This window comes from Oncorhynchus tshawytscha, linkage group LG27, assembly GCF_018296145.1.
Source record: "Oncorhynchus tshawytscha isolate Ot180627B linkage group LG27, Otsh_v2.0, whole genome shotgun sequence".
Classification (NCBI taxonomy): Eukaryota; Metazoa; Chordata; class Actinopteri; order Salmoniformes; family Salmonidae; genus Oncorhynchus; species Oncorhynchus tshawytscha.
In genome coordinates this window covers 9,412,774-9,433,749 of record NC_056455.1, presented here as the reverse complement: position 1 = coordinate 9,433,749, position 20,976 = coordinate 9,412,774, and the positions used below count along the sequence as shown (strand labels likewise).

Sequence of the window (20,976 nt, the reverse complement as noted above, 5' to 3'; positions counted from 1 at the left end):
CCCTGCGACAGGTCCAACGGCGGCCCTCGGATGGGTCATTGTAGTATTGTTAACTGGGTATGGAAGGCTCTCCGTTCATCTTCCCTGGGGCTAGGAGGATGTCTCATGTACAGGCATAACGTGAACACGTGGGGCGGCAGCGTAGCCTAGTGGTTAGAGCGTTGGACTAGTAACCGGAAGGTTGCTACTGGAGCTGACAAGGTACAAATCTGTCATTCTGCCCCTGAACAGGCAGTTAACCCACCGTTCCCAGGCCGTCATTGAAAATAAGAATGTGTTCTTAACTGACTTGCCTGGTTAAATAAAGGTTAAAAAACAAAACAAACAAATGAAACACTCTGATATGATTACAGGGCACATAGACTTTCTAATGGCTTGGCAGGTCACGGACCCACTCTAGGGTAAGCAAGTACTTGAGTGATACAGCAATGTGAAACTTGTTTTTTTAATTTAAAAAAAAATGTGCTCATTAAAAGATGAACGGAAACAAAACATTCAAAGTTATTTTAAAAAGCTAAATGGATAAAAACGCATCAATGTATTTTTATGTTACACAATTGCTCATGACGTATAGCTTAAACTCTGTTCTATTTACAGAGTCAATTCATACTGTTGTTTAAATGTGTATTGATAGGCAAAAGGCCATATAATCGTCTGTACTCATGTAGGTGTATTGTGCATGTACAGTACAGTACAGGTATGTATTTGTGTTCTGTGTATGCATACACTTTGACATTGAGTGTGTACAGCCATCTCAGTGGAGCTGGGGTTGTTCAGGTGTCTTGACGCTGTGCTGGTCTCCGTCCATCTGTTGCTCTGAACGGTGAGTTCCTCAGGTCTGGGACAAAGCACATAGACACAACCACTGGGACTTAGCAAGGGATATCGATCTCCGAATGTACCGGGGGAAAAGTGTGGTAACGCTTTACATCCATATGAAGCATTCATGTATTTATATAGTGCCTTGTAGCCCACTTATAATGTGTTTATGGCATTGACTCTACGCATTCTGAACTCTGTTTTATAGATCAAACTACAATGTAAGACTATAGTGCATAATGTATTCTACCCATAGTGGTTTGTCATACCTGTGATGATGTCCTCCAGGGCCCCATCCTTCACCTGAGGCTTCACCTGCCTCTTCTTCAGCTCCGCTATCAGGTCCATCTTGGGCATCATGGGAGACTGGCAGGGGTCAAAGGGTAAAGCTGACACACTGGCATATGTAGTATGGACCACACTAGAATGACTAGTCACTGGTCGATCAGTCATAAGGGGAAGCTACAAAACGACAGTACTCCACCTCCTTTTATAACTGGCTGCATGGAATGTAGAGACTGTGGTGGATTGAGTTGGTATGGGTCTATAGTCTGTTGTCCTACCTTGTGTCCTGCAGCCTCTTTCTTTCTAGGGGAGGGAGACTCTGCTTGGTTCTCACTGCTCTGGGCCTCCAGTCTCTTCTTCTGTTCATTATCCTTCTCTGCTTGCTGTGTGGGACACACATACACACAAAAACAGTTCATTAGAGGTTCGACACAGCCGTTTAATCTCAATATCAAATCATTTCTGAGCAACAATTCGGCACCTTACTGTGATTATTTTACCATTTGAATTGAAAACAAACAAATGACTTCTTAGCTCAATGCTATTTCTCAAGCAAGAATTTTGCTAGGACTGTCTAGACGTGGTCTGAAAGAGGGCCATAATTGGAGGAGCCTAATAGGAGGAATGTGTAACATGAAAACTATCTGTTATTGGCAGAGAGGAGGGCAAACGTTCTTTGTTATTGGTCTATTAACTTACCAGGTGGTCCAAAAACCCCACCCCACCCAGCCAAACAGCTATTACACTAAAAGTGCATTGATAGAATTTTCACAATATTATTCATACCTCATAGTGTGGAAAATATATGTAAAACAGGGACATCACATTTGACTGCACTGCCCCTTTAACAAACATGCATATCAATACAAAATGCAGGCGCGATAGACACAAGTTAAACGTAATGAGCTATTTCATGAATCCTTTCCCAATCCTTTCCCACGGGGGCACCACCTCACCTTATAGGCCTTCATGAAGCGGACAAACGGAGGGAAAAACATGGAGGGTTGTGTGGTCCTAGGGTTCTCTCCAAAATACTCCACCACCGAGCCATACGCCTCCTAGCGGAGGAGGTGCGAGAGGAAGAGGAGGAGAGATGACGCTCACACTAAAATACGCATTGAACATCTTCTGTGGAATTATGTGTGTTGGAGGTGTCTATTAAGTTCAAATGTTATATGATCCCAACCTGAGCGGTCTTGCTGTCTTTGAGTAATGAGTCCAGTAATTCACTGTTTGTCTTGACAAAGTCCTTCAGCACTGTGTTGTCTTCCTGCACCAGGAACTCCTTCTTGGTCACTTCCATTCCCCTCTCCAGAGAGCAGATATCCTGAAGAATACTGTCCAGAGACACTGAAACACACAAACACAGGAGAGAAACAGGGCGTCAGTTATTCTCACTATGAAGGGCTGCATTTTTTCCAAGCTGCATGTACATATGTGTGTGTGTGTGTGCGCGTGCAACCGTTGATTGCGTTCCCGCACCTAGGCCAGCCTTGTCCACAAATTGCAGCTCAGTGTGGAAGTTGTTGAGTTCAGGGTATTTCTCCTGGACGATGCTGGAGATGAAGTGTAGCAGGGTCTGGGAGCGGTCTGTAGACTTGGTGTCCAGCAGCTGACAGGACAGAGACAAAGAGAGGCACAGATGGAGTCATCTCCCAAAGATGGACTGGCCTGCCTATCAAGATACCACAGCGCCCTCAACAGCCCAAAACCTTGCTTTAGATAATAGCGACTTATTTATCGCTATAGAGTTTAAGCCATACTATTTCAGCCAGTTAATCTCTACCTTAGTGATGGTTCTCACAATTTTGCCTCAAGAGCAGAGGGGTACTCACCAGGTCAAGACTCTGCAGGCGGAACCCATAGGCTGCACCCCTCTTACTGCTGTTCATGTAGTTCCCAAAGGCTAGGATGATCTGGAGAGGAGGAGCCAGATGCAGAATGTGTTACATAGACAGTGCAGGCCTGTTTAAAGAGGTTCTCTGATTGGAGGTTAGCAGTGATGGACAGGGATGCCCTCCACTCACCTCTAACATCTTCTTCAGCTTGGCCGAGGACTTAATGGACATGGATGCTGCGATCATGGAGTCCAGTTGCTGTAGGTGAGATTATGAATGACAATCGTACCAGATTCTGAAGAAAGTCATTGTTGTACATATGCAATTTCATTGTCTGTCCTGAGCAACCGACTCACCGGCTGCAGACGTTTGACGCTCTCGGGGAAGTTGCCAATGAAGGTGAGGGTGCTGATTCGCTGGGCCAGACGGGGGATCTTCCCAAAGCGCATCATGAAGCGGTCCTCCTCTGCCAGATCATCCAGCGGACGGCCCTCCTTCTCGTAGTTCTGGAGGAGCTTCAGCTCGTAGTCTGACGGGACAAACCTCTCCAGCAGCTCCAGGAAGTCCAGCCCCAACGCCTGCTGGTCATACCTGGAGAGGAGGAGGGAGGGAGGGAGGTAAGATAGTAAGGAAGGGACAAAAGAAGAGTGTTGAGGAAGGTGGGATGAGGAGAAAGAGAATGAAGGGATTAACGAGAACAAAAAAGGCATAAAGAAATGAAATGAGTGAGAGAAAAATATGTTTACTAAGGAAAGGAATAGGAGCAGATATAGTTCCATACGTCTCTATAGCTGTGCAGATGTCTGCGGGGCTCCTGCCTCCCTTGCGTAGCGTGATGGCCAGGTTCTTGGCCTTGTTGCCCTCGATCAGGTTGACCTTGCTGGGGGCCTTCTGGGCCACCTTGACCTTAAGAGTGGACAGAGCTGCTGGAGGACCCTGGGCCTTGGTCTTAAACTGCTCCTCAAACGCCTCCATATTCAGCTCCTGACACAACACGCATAGAGATGGTTAGAGAGGGAGGAAGGGGGAGGGGAGGGAGAGGAGGAAGAGATATAAAGAGAGAGAGAGAGAGATGAGTAAAAAGAGGGTCAGTGGAAGAGGGGAGGAGAGGAAAGAGGGGGTCAGAGGGAAGGTGAGAAAAGGGAGAATGGAAGAGTAGAGTTCAGTCAGCACTAGTATCTGTGTGGAGGTTTGGTCTTACCCCTAAGACCTGCTCGTCGTCCAACTCGTGGAAGACCGTGCCAGTCACCTGGTTGGGCTTCAGTGCCTGCCAGTTGAGCAAAGGCATCCGGAACTTAGTCCGGATGGGTTTCCTGCTTTTACCTCCTGAGAGAAAGAGAGTGAGAGTAGGAGAGAGGATCAATCACAGTTGTCAATCACCAGTGCACTCATTTCACCCTTCAGCAAATTGGACGTATACAAATTCATCAGATTGACTGACAATCTGATTAGCATAGAGCTCTCTCCTATTTGACCTCTCACACCCTAATCTCTTTAATCTCTCCTCTACTTTCATGATCTCCCCTCTCATCTTCTAATCTCTGCTGTAGACCGCTACTGGAACGGAATAGGTGAAATGGTATCAAATACATCAAGCACATGGTTTCCACGTGTTTGATGCCATTCCATTCGCTCCGTTCCAGCCATTATCATGAGCCGTCCTCCCCTCGGCAGCCTCCAATGATATACACATGTAACTGCCAGAATAATGGAAACACTTAAGATACAAAGTATATTGAAAGCAGGTGCTTCCACACAGGTGTGGTTCCTAAGTGAATTAAGCAATTAACTTCATATTATGCTTAGGGTCATGTATAGAAATGATGGGCAGGCCATTATTTTGGCTCCCATTGCTATGCCCCCATACAATGACAATGCCCCTATCCACAGGGCACGAATGGTCACTGAATGGTTTGATGAACAATGCAAATAATATGCCATGGCTTTTCAGTCACCACATCTCAACCCAATTGAACACTTATGGGAGATTTTGTAGTGGCTCCTAAAACAGCATTTTCCACCATCATCAACAAAATTATGGAATTTCCCGTGGAAGAATGGTGTCGCATCCCACCAATCGAGTTCCAGACACTTGTAAAATCTATACCAAGGTGCATTGAAGCTAGTTATGGCTCTATTAAGATACTTTATGTTGGTGTTTCCTTTATTTTGGCAGTTACATGTACATCTCCAATGGAAGCCGTTAAGAGTCACCTTACCGGCTTGGCTGTCTCCAGAAGGTGGGCCTCCGGGTGGGGGCGGAGGTCCTGCGCCGCATGGAGGAGGAGGTGGGGGCAGACCTCCCCTGGGAGTAGGGGGAGGAGGAGGAGGGGGAGGTGGGCCACCGGAGCCAGGCAGGGGAGGAGGAGGAGGAGGAGGTGGAGGGGGTGGGGGAGCAGGTCCACCAGGCCCAGGAGGCGGGGGGAGGAGGAGGGGGACAGCAGAGATGGCTGAGGAGGGAGTGGCATCGGGGACGTCTGGGCCAGGGGCAGTGGGTCCCGTGGAGCTGAGCCGAGGCTCAGAGGCTGGGGCGGGTGCGTACTCGATGATGGTGACAGGCACCACCTGGAGGTCTAGGGCCCCAGAGGGGGTGCGTCCCAGGCGGATCAGCCCTCGCTCCTGCAACTCCTGCACCTTGAGTTCTAGCTCAGAGGAGGGCTGGCTTAGACGATCTCTGTCCCGCTCCCTCTCCTGGCTCATCTCCCTTTCCCTCTCTCTTTGCTGCAGATAACTGACCTGGGAACAGGAGTCCCGCAGGCTCTCCTGTCAGTCGCACACACACACACAAAGGCAAGGAAAATTTATCATCACACAATCACACACATACCTTTCTGTCTGATACACTATATTGTAAACAGTCCACAGTTCATTGTGTAGTGCAGACCTTGAGCAGCTCTGCCTCCTTGGTGACTTGGAGGAGCTGTTTCTCCAGTTCAGCCATCCTCTCTGCAGACTGGCTCTCAATCTCCTCTAGCCTGGCACTCAGCTACAAAAACACGACACAGCACAGCACAACACATGACACAACACAATATGACACGACACAACATGCCAACACAACCTTCGGAGGTCACAGACAGAGTCATAGAGTAATTGCTGGCCTTTTTTAGACGTGTGATTTGAATGAATCAGACTGTGTGTGTACAGTATGTATCACTGACCTGTGAGTTGTGCTCCTGCAGTTCGTCCACATGCTCCAGTACCCCGCCCCTGTTCTCTGCATCCTCCAGCAGAGCCCCCACATCAAACACGTTGTCCAGGTAGGCCTGAATCTGAACCTGCAGCTTCTCACTCTCCGTCAGCTTCAGAGACTGACACACACACACGACCATCGTTATCATGACGGTTTCATTTCAGTTTGAAGGAGTTGGTTTTGCGGTTGTGACGGTTCCATTTCCACCAATGAGACGAGAAGGATAAATGGAGCGTTTACCTCTAGGTACTGGTCCAGTCCGTGGTGAGTGAACTCATATTGCAGGTGCACACGAAAGTTCATATTCTCCACCGAATGCACCACAATGTTAATGAACTGCATGCAGGCCACCTGACGAGAGGGATCATCATATTTGATCTTTGACCTTTCAGAACTACATTGTGAGTAAAATGCAAACACATCAGCCAGGAGACTTAAAGCCGTTGTGTGTCCACGTACCATGAAGTCAATGTTGCTGTTATCGTTGCTAAAGTACTCCATCAGTTTCTCAAAACGGTTCTTCTCTCCGCTCACCTGAGTGAAAGGGCATGGGGAAGATGTTCCTTGTTTCAGTAACACAGTCAGGCACTTCAACAGATGTACACAGGAGTGTGTTCGTTTTGGTACCGGGTGTGTGTGTGTATTTGTATTCATAGAAAGCTGATCAAATTCGTCCACTTCTGCTTTGAACACATCCAACATTAAATCTATTATTAGTCGTGATGGTCACCAATGTGGAAAGTCTATATCGACATCAGTGGAATTTTTCAGACTACATTTCAGTCATTTAAAGGGGCCCTTCAGTTTGGTGAGGACTGGTTGCGCACTCACAACATGATGTCTTCGTGTGAGTGTGTGTTTTAGAGTTCTAAGTGTGCTTGGTGAGACTAAGACAGGGTTGTGGCGTGTATCAGTCGTGAGATTACTTAGAAGAGAAAAATCTTGGTCCTGAGAAGACACAAATGAGTAGGCTAAGGTGAGATGATACAAGTACATATTGGTAAAGTAAAGTCTGCTGTAGTGTGGCTAAGTTTCCCTTCACCTCCTTGAGGTTGTCGAAGGCGGCGAGAATGATGTCATGACCGCCCCTCACAAGACACACAGCAGCCAACAGCTCCAACACCAGGGCTTTGGTTCTGTAGAGACCAGGAATATAATACCACATCACACACACATCACACACACATGCACAAGCATGCACACACACTTCACACATCATCACACACACAGGTGTTCATACCTGGGGTTCTTGTTGTTGAGACTGAGAGTGATCTCATTGACGCAGCGTGGGTGAGTCATAACTTGGTTGAAGCCCGACTGAAAAAGTGAAAATCAGCGTTGGAATTTCACAATTTCACACTCCATGTCACAGTCATGCCCACACACCACACAACACACACACACACCTGGTAGTTCATGATGGCACGCAGACACATGATGCACACATGGACGTCGTCCCTCTGACTGGCCAATCGAGAGATCTTCTGAGTTTTCCTACTCTGGGCCAGAGAGGTTATTCTGCTTAGGAGATATTAAGAGGATGGAGGAGATGGTGGTCACTGGTCAGAAGGTTCCACTTTTCAGTAGAATATTTTTGGTGAGATTTATCCTGTGGTCTGTAAGGCTTGCTGGGTGAGACTCGGGTCTCATAACGGTTGATGGTTCTTACCGTACGGTCAGGGCGCGGGCTGCTCTGGTCATGCCGTGTGTAGGGGAGCTTCCTGCACTCTTATTCAGGTCCTCCATGGAGCTCTCTGCTGGCTTCCCTCTCTCTGACAGTGTCCCCCCATTCTCAGCACCCTCCAGGTCAAACCTATAGATACATTCCCAAATACACAAACATATAGTCACGTATACATAATCAAACATTAAACCTACAGTACCAGTCAAATGTTTGGATACACCTACTCATTCAAGGGTTTTTCTTCATTTCTACTATTTTCTCCATTGCAGAATAATGGTGAAGACATCAAAACTATGAAATAACACATATGGAAACATGTAGTAACCAAACAAGTGTTGAACGCCCTTTGCCTTGATGACAGCTTTGCACACTCTTGGCATTCTCTCAACCAGCTTCATGAGGTAGTCACCTGGAATGCATTTCAATTAACAGGTGTGCCTTGTTAAAAGTCAATTTGTGGATTTTCTTTCCTTCTTAATGCATTTGAGCCAATCAGTTGTGTTGTGACAAGGTAGGGGTGGTATACAGAAGATAGCCCTATTTGGTAAAAGTCCAAGTCCATATGGCAAGAACAGCTCCAGCATTACTTTAAGACAAGAAGGTCAGTCAATGCGGAACATTTCAACAACTTTGAAAGTATCTTCAAGTGTAGTCTCAATAACCATCAAGTGCTATGATGAAACTATCATGAGGACCGCCACAGGAAAGGAAGACCCAGAGTTACCTCTGCTGCAGAGGATAAGTTCATTAGAGTTATCTGCACCTCAGATTGCAGCCCAAATAAAGGCTTCACAGAGTTCAAGTAACAGACACATCTCAATATCAACTGTTCAGAGGAGACTGAGTGAATCAGGCCTTCATGGTTGAATTGCTGCAAAGAAACCACCACTAAAGGACACCAATAAGAAGAGAGTTGATTGGCCCAAGAAACATGAGCAATGGACATTAGACCGGTGGAAATCTGTCCTTTGGTCTGGTGAGTCCAAATATGAGATTATTGTGAGACACAGAGTAGGTTAAAGGATGATCTCTGCATGTGTGGTTCCCATTGTGAAGCATGGAGGAGGTGTGATGGTGTGGGGGTGCTTTGCTGGTGACACTGTCTGTGATGTATTTAGAATTCAAGGCACACTTGACTAGCATGGCTACCACAGCATTCTGAAGCAATATGCCATCCCATCTGGTTTGCGCTTAGTGGGACTATCATTTGTTTTTCAACAAAATGATCCAACACACCTCCAGGCTGTGTAAGGGCTATTTGACCAAAAAGGAGAGTGATGGTGCTGCATCAGATGACCTGGCCTCCACAATCACCCGACCTCAACCCAATTGAGATGGTTTGGGATGAGTTGGACCGTAGAGTGAAGGAAAAGCAGCCAACAAGTGCTCAGCATACATATGTGGGAACTCCTTCAAGACTGTTGGAAAAGCATTCCTGGTGAAGATGGTTGAGAGAATGCCCAGAGTCTGCAAAGCTGTCATCAAGTTAAAGGGTGGTTACTTTGAATAATATAAAATATATTTTGATTGGTTTAACACTTTTTTGGTTACTACATGATTCCATAAGTGTTATTTCATAGTTGTGATGTCTTCACTATTAGTCTACAATGTAGAAAATGGTAAAAATAAAGAAAAAACCCTTGAATGAGTAGGTATGTCCAAACTTTTGACTGGAACTGTATGTCTCATTGATATTGTACAGGATTCTGTTAAGACAGAAGGGGAGGCTGCTAGGGATACTCACGAAGCGTCACACTGGGCGTAGGACAGGTAATCCACCAATACATCCAAACCCTGGTTCTCCTCATTCAGAAACTCCTGGGCCCAGCTATATAGAGAGAAAGATAATTAGAACACGATACTACTTTAAGGACACTTGAGTCAGTCATACTGACTGATGGGATAACTGTGGGACCAGTCCTGGTCAAAGCGAACATAGCAGGCGTAAAAGAAACACCTGAAACTAGATTTCCTACATACTGGTCTTGATGAGAAGAAGAAGAAAAAAAACTGTCTGGACTGTTCAACCAATCCAGTAAATGTGGAGGAGGAGTTAAGATGGAGTGTCTCCTTATTAAAGTCCAAAAGCAGAAGTTGCATCACAGGCTCTCTTTCCATTTCCCCTGAAAACCAGAACATCTGGTTGTTGGGGGACTCGGCAGAGGCTAATCCTGGTCCAGTCACTCACCCAATATGATTAGTGCGGAGGGAGATCTCCAGCTCTCTCAATACCTGGGTGGACTCCTGGACCCGCCTCTTGAACTAAAATAGGCCAAAACCATACAGAGAAGCTCTATGAATGAAGGAGACGCACAAAGACTAGAAGCTCTATAAATGTGTGTGGGGGGACGGGACTGTACACCCACCCTGCGGGTCACTCCTCCTTGGTCCTGATAGAAGCTCTTGATCTTGGTCAGATAGGTAGAGGGAGGGTTCTTCACTTGGAACCGCTCCTGACCACACAGAATGGAGGGAGGAAGGAGAAGGGGATGAGAGGAGGAGGGTGAGTAAGAAGACAAATGAAACAGTCAAACACAACGAGCACCGCAAACCACTCTGTTACCATGCCAACCTGCTGATGGGAAACATGCTTACCACAGGAACCCATCTGAGGTGTAGTGTTTTGCAAGAAGACTATATGACCTTTTTGCACTCTAACCTACATTACATATTGGCAACCAGACAACAGCAATACACATGTATTTTTCTTCACGGTTATGTCCGTATGCTGTGTTTTTACAACACTTAATCTCAGATACAATCATGGGTTACTCTTTATTTTAACGGTCGGTAATAAACCATTTACAAAAAGATTACACACCATTTATGGTTAGGGTTAGGTATTGGTTGCTCGCTTTATATTTGGGACTGCAAAACATACTTTACTTATGATTAGTAAATGGCTTATAAATGTGGGAGTAATGATTATTAAATGGTTTATTACGGACCGTTGAAATAAGGCGTTACCCAATCATGTAGAACTGTGTACTAGTGCATGAACCAATCACCCCATGTAAGGCTCCCAACAAGACGTAATGTTCTTACCTGATCACAGATCAGCTCCCACTTCTTGTCATTGTCATACTGACTCAACAGCTTCAGCTTGTCTGGAGGCAAGTTCATATAGCTCTGAGAATAGAATAAGGTGCACTTCAAAAACCTACATCAATAATGACATGACTGTTACTGTGACTACAACTGGGACCTTTGGGGATCTTGTATTTAAATGAACTCGGAGCGGTCTACAACGGCATGTTACTCAATAGACTTCAAATCAAATCAAATCAAATTGTATTTGTCACATACACATGGTTAGCAGATGTTAATGCGAGTGTAGCGAAATGCTTGTGCTTCTAGTTCCGACAATGCAGTAATAACCAACAAGTAATCTAACTAACAATTCCAAAACTACTGTCTTATACACAGTGTAAGGGGATAAAGAATATGTACATAAGGATATATGAATGAGTGATGGTACAGAGCAGCATAGGCAAGATACAGTAGATGGTATCGAGTACAGTATATACATATGAGATGAGTATGTAAACAAAGTGGCATAGTTAAAGTGGCTAGTGATACATGTATTACATAAGGATACAGTCGATGATATAGAGTACAGTATATACGTATGCATATGAGATGAATAATGTAGGGTAAGTAACATTATATAAGGTAGCATTGTTTAAAGTGGCTAGTGATATATTTACATCATTTCCCATCAATTCCCATTATTAAAGTGGCTGGAGTTGAGTCAGTGTCAGTGTGTTGGCAGCAGCCACTCAATGTTAGTGGTGGCTGTTTAACAGTCTGATGGCCTTGAGATAGAAGCTGTTTTTCAGTCTCTCGGTCCCAGCTTTGATGCACCTGTACTGACCTCGCCTTCTGGATGATAGCGGGGTGAACAGGCAGTGACTCGGGTGGTTGATGTCCTTGATGATCTTTATGGCCTTCCTGTAACATCGGGTGGTGTAGGTGTCCTGGAGGGCAGGTAGTTTGCCCCCGGTGATGCGTTGTGCAGACCTCACTACCCTCTGGAGAGCCTTACGGTTGAGGGCAGAGCAGTTGCCGTACCAGGCGGTGATACAGCCCGCCAGGATGCTCTCGATTGTGCATCTGTAGAAGTTTGTGAGTGCTTTTGGTGACAAGCCGAATTTCTTCAGCCTCCTGAGGTTGAAGAGGCGCTGCTGCGCCTTCTTCACGATGCTGTCTGTGTGAGGGACCAATTCAGTTTGTCTGTGATGTGTATGCCGAGGAACTTAAAACTTGCTACCCTCTCCACTACTGTTCCATCGATGTGGATAGGGGGGTGTTCCCTCTGCTGTTTCCTGAAGTCCACAATCATCTCCTTAGTTTTGTTGACGTTGAGTGTGTGGTTATTTTCCTGACACCACACTCCGAGGGCCCTCACCTCCTCCCTGTAGGCCGTCTCGTCGTTGTTGGTAATCAAGCCTACCACTGTTGTGTCGTCCGCAAACTTGATGATTGAGTTGGAGGCGTGCGTGGCCACGCAGTTGTGGGTGAACAGGGAGTATAGGAGAGGGCTCAGAACGCACCCTTGTGGGGCCCCAGTGTTGAGGATCAGCGGGGAGGAGATGTTGTTGCCTACCCTCACCACCTGGGGGCGGCCCGTCAGGAAGTCCAGTACCCAGTTGCACAGGGCGGGGTCGAGACCCAGGGTCTCGAGCTTGATGACGAGCTTGGAGGGTACTATGGTGTTGAATGCCGAGCTGTAGTCAATGAACAGCATTCTCACATAGGTATTCCTCTTGTCCAGATGGGTTAGGGCAGTGTGCAGTGTGGTTGAGATTGCATCGTCTGTGGACCTATTTGGGCGGTAAGCAAATTGGAGTGGGTCTAGGGTGTCAGGTAGGGTGTAGGTGATATGGTCCTTGACTAGTCTCTCAAAGCACTTCATGATGACGGAAGTGAGTGCTACGGGGCGGTAGTCGTTTAGCTCAGTTACCTTAGCTTTCTTGGGAACAGGAACAATGGTGGCCCTCTTGAAGCATGTGGGAACAGCAGACTGGGATAAGGATTGATTGAATATGTCCGTAAACACACCGGCCAGCTGGTCTGCGCATGCTCTGAGGGCGCGGCTGAGGATGCCGTCTGGGCCTGCAGCCTTGCGAGGGTTAACACGTTTAAATGTCTTACTCACCTCGGCTGCAGTGAAGGAGAGGCCGCATGTTTTCGTTGCAGGCCGTGTCAGTGGCACTGTATTGTCCTCAAAGCGGGCAAAAAAGTTATTTAGTCTGCCTGGGAGCAAGACTTCAATTAAGCAGTGCCTGCATAATAATATCCTCTTCAATAATATTGTCTTTAAAAAATATTTCATTTCTTTCTTCACTACCAACCAGCCAACGCTCTTGTGCACATTGTCATAACGCTTCCTGTTCATGCCATGCTGTTCAAATGTGATCAGAAACCACAGATGTCCCCACCAGAGGTATTAGTGAACGCTATCATCATCCTACACCAAGGAGGTGACTCACTGTTTACATGTATTGCTAGTAACTAATGGAAACCATCTGTGAGCATGTATCACATCTAGTCATGAGCATTTTCAAACACATACAGATAATGCTCCTCCATTCATCATTGAACGTAGCGGGCCTATACAGTAGCCGTTTAGCCATGACCTGTTTGAATGAGTTGCAGGTGGATTTAACATGATTGATTCAACAGTTACTCGTCTCTATGACAAGTGAGCCACCTGGCCCTTTCTACAAGAAAATATGGTGTGTTTATATCACGAGAAGTTGATTTAACTCTGTCATGCCTTTTGATTAACATGGGAAAATACAATAGATTTTTTTAAGCATCATTCTCATGTGACACGTTACACACAATAACCCCAAAGATGTTGCCGGCCAAACTAACCGCTAATGAAAGTGGTTTCTTTAAGGCATCTAAGATGAGCGATGTTTTAGTCGAGGCCGTCTTGGTCCTACTAAGAAAGGGTGTGGACTGTGGTTAGATGTGCAGAATTGAATGTTCTCAAGCAACAGTTTGTGGCTTCCTCTTAACACGTTAACAAACCCCTGAGGTTTGACATGTCCGCCCCAGTTAGTGTGGGCTTTGCTGGGGACATAGTTATAGGGTTTGGGTGGGGTACAGTATGGGAGGGACCGATGGTGGATTTTGAAAGACAAAGACTAGCAACAGAAAACCAAATGTAGACAATGTGCATGTGAATATGCGCTGTACATACACATGAGGTTACTCATACACACACATACCCACTCAGAAAGACATATACTCTTATGTGCGCATGGTTCGTACACATGTACGCATGCGCACACACACACCTACATTTTTGAGTATGTGTCGTTCCATTTGAGGCCGGTTGGATGTACTGCCAAATTCTGTAAAACGACGTTGGAGGCGGCTTATAGTAGAGAAATGAACGTTCAATTCTCTGGCAACAGCTCTGTTGGACATTCCTGCAGTCAGCATGCCAATTGTACCCTCCCTCAATACTTGTGGCATTGTTGTGTGACAAAACTGCACATTTTAGTTTGGCCTTTTGTTGTCCCCAACACAAGGTGCACCTGTGTAATGACCACTCTGTTTAATCAGCTTCTTGATATGCTACATCTGTCAGGTGGATGGATTATCTTGGCAAAGGAGAAATGGTCACTAACTGCTTGCAATCCAACTTCTTACAACTTTTGTTAAATCCAGCAACATAAAGGGGATCTCTATTGCTGACAGAGATATTATCATCAGTCAACTTGCAGATGACACCACCCTTTTTTGAAAGATGCTGACCAGATTCCTAGAGCATTCGATGTGATAAATATTTTTACCAAAGCATCCGGTCTTTGCCTAAACCTTAATAAGTGTGAATTGTTTGCTGTTAAAGACAGTGTGATACCCTCTATATGCAATATTCCAGTCAAGAAAGAAGTAACATACCTTGGGATTACCGCTGTCTAAGGATCAACAGGAAAGATGCTTATTCAATTTCATACCTATTATGGAAAAAACTTAACGAAGTTGAACCATTGGTTGCAGAGGGATTTATCCTTGAAAGGTCGAGTATTTCTTTCTAAAGCTGAAGGTATCTCCAGACTTACTTATGCAGCCCAGTCCCTACATCTTGACAACAAAATAGGTAAAGCGGTTGACCAGATGCTTTTCAACTTTGTCTGGAAAAATCATACACATTATATTAGGAAATCTGTCGTTATGAACACATGAATATGGTGGTGTCAATTTTTTTAGATGTTCCTACTTTGAATAATACTGATAAATTGGGCTAAACATTTCTTAAAGAATTCTTAAGGAATTTCATCCCTCATTATATCTTCTCTTCTTTGGTGGCTTCAATTTTATGTTACTTTGTAACTATAGCAGAAGGATCGTTACTCAATTAAGAGGAATTTCTATCTCGTTACAATATCCCTGTTACACATAGAGAGTTCGCCATAGTCTTTGATGCTATTCCATCTGCAACGCTCATGTTATTTAGAGGTGGAACCAGACGTCACCTTCTTGACCTACCCTCGCTTAGTACAGTTGACTCTCCAATAGGAGAAATATGTTTCTCTCCTTGCTCCCTCAGAACAACAGATCTATACGTGCCTTATTTCAAAGGGATATTGTATCTATTCCTTATGTTATCAGCTGTTAGAGCAGCTTACCAATCACCGCACCTGTACACAGCCAATCTGTAAATAGCACACCCAACTACCTCATCCCCACACTATTACTTACCCTCTTGCTCTTTTGCACCCCAGTATCTCTACTTGCACATCATCACAATCATCATCATCATCTGCACATCTATCACGCCAGTGTTAATGCTAAATTGTAATTGTAATTATTTCGCCTCTATGGCCTATTTATTGCCTTACCTCCCTACTATTCTACATTTGCACGCACGGTACATAGATATTTCTATTGTGTTATTGACTGTACGTTTGTTTATGTGTAACTCTGTGTTGTTGTTTGTGTCACACTGCTTTGCTTTATCTTGGCCAGGTGGCAGTTGTAAATGAGAACTTGTTCTCAGCTGGTCTACCTGGTTATATAAAGGTGAAATAACAAACTTACTGGAATACATTTGTCAATAATATCTGTTAGAAAGAAGTCTGGTTATTACCACACAAATACCTGCTCGTTAACAAGGTCAAAGAGGTCTCTTTCAGAATGATCCAGAAGTATTACCCTGCGAATCAATACCTGAATATACTTTAAAAAAGACATTAAGTGTACTTTTTGTGTTGAGCATCCTGTTTTGCATTTATTTTAGAACGGTCTACATGTAAAGAAATGATGGCAAGATTTTCATAGTTTATAATTGTTAATATTCTTGATGACTTTTGTTTATGGGAGAATGTGCTGCTCGGTTTCCTTAGCTTATAATCAAATTTCACATTCATAAATGTAAATTCACTAATAATAAAAACACTCTTCCGTGTTTTCTATAAGGAATTTGAGCAGTACATTAAGACCGTTCTAGATGTTAAAACAATCGATACGTGTGTATCTTTTAAGGTCTTTGTATAATCTGTCATTTGTTGTACCCCCTAGCATATATTATTATAGTCTGTTTGTATACTTCTTGTATGTATACTGATTTTTCTGCCATAAAAATACATTTAAAAAAACATGCTCACTGACAGGGACGTAAACAAATTTGTGCACAACATTTGAGAGAAATAAGCTTTTTACGCGTATCTCTGGTATCTTTTATTTCACCTCATAAGAAATGGAACCAACACTTTACATGCGTTTATGTTTTTGTTCAGTATAAAAATGCTTTGATTTTCGAATGTGTCTTAGACCCTCTTTTGTATAATCTGAGGTGTTTGTGTCGTGCCCGCCGGTTGAGACACAGCATTCTCCTAAATACGTTTATATTCACTCATAAAAAGACAAATAAATCAAGAAATGATCAAATAGTACAATCCCTGTTTGTAAGCTTTTAAATGATTTCAAACACAACTGTTTATCTTTTCCAGTGATGAAGACATGGGTGTCTCATGGTGGGGTGGGGTATGCAAAATGGGTCAACTTTGAGCTCTTCCACCTCCTAAATGTTTTGGCACTCCGGTCCAAAATGTTACTTTCTGACCACTTGTACCATAGGAAAATATGTATAGAAAGTTTAGTTGAAATCAAAAGTGATTGAAATCAAATGGAATGACCCGTATCTCAATTTAGAGACCCTATACGGGTACCACAGTATTTTTTTTATTTCACCTTTATTTAACCAGGTAGGCCAGTTGAGAACAAGTTCTTATTTACAACTGCGACCTGGCCAAGATAAAGCAAAGCAGTGCGACACAAACAACAACACAGAATTACACATGGAATAAACAAACGTACAGTCAATAACACAATAGAAAAAATCTATATACAGTGTGTGCAAATGGCGTGAGGAGGTAAGGCAATAAATAGGCCATTGTAGCGAAGTAATTGCAATTTAGCAAATTAACACTGGAGTGATAGATGTCCAGATGATGATGTGCAAGTAGAGATACTGGTGTGCAAAAGAGCAAAAAAGTTAATAAAAACAAGTATCAGTCATAATACCCATAATACCCATCAGTCAAACAAGGAAATGGTTCCAATCGTTTTTCTACCATACATTTTCCCCATAGGGGATTTTAGAAACACTTCAAATAAGGGCTGTGTTTAGTGTAGGTTTACCCTGCCTTGACATTTTGATTACCGTGTAAATCTTTCTAGGACAAGGTGACTTTAATCAATACATTTGCCTGCATTTATCCCCCCCCAATTATTTTTTTTTAATGCTAATTAGCTGATAATTTGGCTATCCTACAGATATACAAATGCCATGATGATCTGGACAAGACCACCGAATCGAGGAAATTATAAGAATCTCTGGATTAACTATCTAACGTTAGCTAATACCTGTTAGCAAAGGTGTCAGCTAGAGATGACGTGCAGGAGCTTGCAGGGATTTGCAGTCTTGCATGAAGTCTACTTTGATGCTAATTAGCGTTTTCTAATCTGACCATAAATAGAGCCGAATATATTGATACAAGTCACCTTGTCCGAGAGAGATATTTACATGGATATTAAAACGTCACGCCAGGGTACGCCTACACAAAACACAGCCCTTATTTTAAAATGTTTCTAAAATTCCCTATGAGAAAAATGAATTATGGAAAAATGATTGGAACCATTTTGCTGTTTGACCGCTAGGTTTTATGGGTATTATGACACTTCCGCTGTGGGGATCTATTTAGAACACGAGGGGAAGTCCTGTTATTAGTTTCAACAGGTTGTTCCATTCTTGCTGTCACCCTGAGCCCGGACATTACTCTCAAAAAAGAAAAATGATTACTTTTTTGACCTCCTCTCACACATTGCCACATACCTAAACACATCTGCTTGTGTGAGCGCTATAAGTGCCGCATTAGGTCCGTTTGAAATCTAGACTAGAGAAGGTAGCATTTTCCTTTAATGCATGTAGACTGTCTGCAGTGTGATAACTGTTAGCTAATATGTGTGTGATACAGGCACTTATTTAGCCTAAGCCATTTCCTGCCCACTGTCCTTTCTACCGGCCTGCTCTTTCAGAGCATGACCTGACTTCCTCTTTCTTTCAGACGTAAAAGAAGGTGAAGGGGTATGCATGGAAAGATAGTTTTACTGCCATGATGTCACATGTCTTTCGTGTGTCTCCATATCTAGTGCCTAATATGTTTAGCATCACATTTATCAGAGGTTTATCTAAATGTGTGATTTCAAACTGCTTGCGCTACTCATGATTGACTAATAGTTTCTACAGATAAGGCCCTGTTCCCCTGAGATGTCCTGCTTCTTTTGGAAAAACAACCATGCTTCTAGTATTGGATTGATAGCGTTATGTTGTCCTCCATATGTGTTAACTGATGGGAAATGACGTGTAGAAATATTTGAGAAACATTTGCCTTCCTGTCTTAGTCTTGGGGTCTCTCGTGCAAAATCTATTGCTCAATCCAGCACTGTGCCTTTATGGTGTCTCCGGTTTATCTAAGAGGGAGGGCGGCAGTCGAAGGTCTATGAGATCATTTGAACACAGGCTGAGCAGAGAGGCCGATTTCAAAATATCTAAAAGAGGATGTGAGCTTTTGGATGGGATTGAGGCCAACAAAATGTCAGCTCTCTTTACTAACATGACTGGCTGCAGTGAGAGAGATGGCATTGTTTTCTAACAGGAACCAGAATTACCTTGACAGAATAATTCAAATGTGAAGCTGAATGTATTTTCTCTCAGACATCTGGCACTGTGCATATTTAAGTGAGTGTTTTCACCTGTTCCTTTTGACATCGGTGCAGTACATACAGTAGGTGTGTGATGCGTCTAAAGTCCTGTGTGACGTGTCTGCGTTTCTGCGTGTTGACATGCATGATGTTTCTCCCCTCCTGTCCTGCCACTCACCAGAACCACACTGAAGCGCTCCTCCAGCTCGTCCTCTGGAGGCACGGGCAGCTTGGGGGGAGCAGGCTGCTTCTTCTGCAGGGTCGGGGTGGGGTCACTCAGGCCCGTTCCTGACCCCACAGAGTGCTTGGCCTCCCTGCCATCGGCCTGCTCCATTCCCCCCGCCGCATTCCCCATCACCACCCTGAACAGGTAAAACACTCTCTTTTAACTGGATGTGCTATTAGGCCTGACTCCAAAACAGACTCCAACTCCGATGTCTGCAAACCTGTCCACACTGAGAAAAAGTAGCTAGTTAGTTCCAATGTAGGGCAGTCCAATGAAGTTCCAAAAAAAGAAAAGAGAAGTTGAATAAAAACAGGTCTTGGAGTCCTTGGCCCTTCAACGTCTCTGGAAGATTAGGCAGGTGGATGGAACAGCCACTGGCCTACTGCAATTGTCTTGGTCCTGAGGTGAGGATCTTTGATGGAGTAACATCTCTTCCACTGTCCTCACTCTCTGCTGGATAACAGGTGTTACTAGGAGAAGGAAAAAAAATCGGACCAACTTGAAACCTGAAAAGTGTCGCCTTGTAGAAGCGAGATGTTGTTTTTACTAATTAACTGTTCATAGTTCCTACAATGAGCTCAGCACAGGCAGGCAGGGCACGGGTGTTACAGGAAGGAGTAGGGGAGTTTGACGCAGTCGCTGCAGCAGAGGCAGAAACCGCATAACCCGAAAAAGCAGAAGAGTAACTTCCTGCTGTGTGTGAGAGAAACAAAACTACAAGGGGGTGGAGTAAGGTAGGGAGAGGAGACTGAGGGAGAAGCAGAGAGGGTGTGGTTGGAGAAGATGGACAAGAGAGTAAAGTGGAGGGGGTGGAAAAAATAAGGGATAACGGAAGACTAAGTAGGGGTATTGGGCACATAGTCATATGAGCTAGGAAGTAACTACACGTATCTGGCCTTGTGGATGGTCGGTGCATGCCAAATGGTACAGGGTGGATTTAGTAAAGTGTTTTTATCATTACATTCTTGACTTTCCATTGTTAGGAAACCACTGCCAGAACATAGCTTGTGGAAATGTGAGTGCAGTTGCGTTTTACCCAGTGTACCCTCAAATATCATTCCAAGAGCACTACCCTGTGTGAGCTATTCACATTGCTACCCCTAGTGAAGTCCAGGCAAAATTGCCCATGTTGTTACCATGTGGTGGTGGATCAATTTCTGAAAATCAGAACATCAACAAGGTCTTAGTAGACACTTTCTACCAGATTGATTAGTGTCACTGACTGGCCACTCACCAGTGTGCAGAGAAAAAATCAGTTACTGGTAAAAATAAGGAGCCTATGACTGCGTTCAGATAAGGAAGCCCAATTCTGATCTTTTGGACACTTATATCAGATCTTCATCACATCAGATCTTTTTCAGAGCTGATCTGATTGGCACAATTTGTGAAAGCAATATCATAATCGGGCTGTGTAAACGCAGCCATATGCCGCGTTCAAAAAACTGGGAAATCAGAAATCTCTGACTTCCGACTTGACTACGTTCAAAACAACTGGGAACATTGAGAGAAAAGACGGGCTCCGAGTGGGGAAAAAACGATTTGAACGGTCATCCAATACCGAATTTCAACTTGGGAACTTCGGGCTTCTTTCTATATATCCGACTTTCCGTCCTGAAGATCACTGACGTCATGATTTGACCGAGTTCCCCGTTGTTTTGAACGCAGCAATAGATCCCTACGGCCTATATATAAACATGCTCAATTTCTT

At 44.3% G+C, this 20,976-nt stretch overlaps 1 protein-coding gene across 1 annotated transcript; it reads right to left on the bottom strand.

Annotated features, from left to right (window-relative positions):
• Positions 1-429: 429 nt before the first annotated feature.
• fmnl1a (formin-like 1a) lies at positions 430-19,914 on the bottom strand. The gene is made up of 25 exons (XM_024390194.2): positions 19,221-19,914; positions 10,865-10,948; positions 10,186-10,272; positions 10,008-10,081; positions 9,564-9,647; positions 7,805-7,948; positions 7,542-7,653; positions 7,376-7,452; positions 7,178-7,271; positions 6,595-6,669; positions 6,376-6,486; positions 6,104-6,253; positions 5,827-5,928; positions 5,162-5,705; positions 4,144-4,268; positions 3,724-3,926; positions 3,299-3,533; positions 3,132-3,200; positions 2,940-3,020; positions 2,587-2,716; positions 2,291-2,454; positions 2,061-2,162; positions 1,383-1,487; positions 1,089-1,185; positions 430-838 (listed from the first exon to the last, which is right to left on the bottom strand). The coding sequence occupies exons 1-25, from the start codon at positions 19,395-19,397 to the stop codon at positions 774-776; spliced, it is 3,291 nt and encodes a 1,096-aa protein (XP_024245962.2). The 5' UTR covers positions 19,398-19,914; the 3' UTR covers positions 430-773.
• Between the last annotated feature and the right edge of the window lie 1,062 nt (positions 19,915-20,976).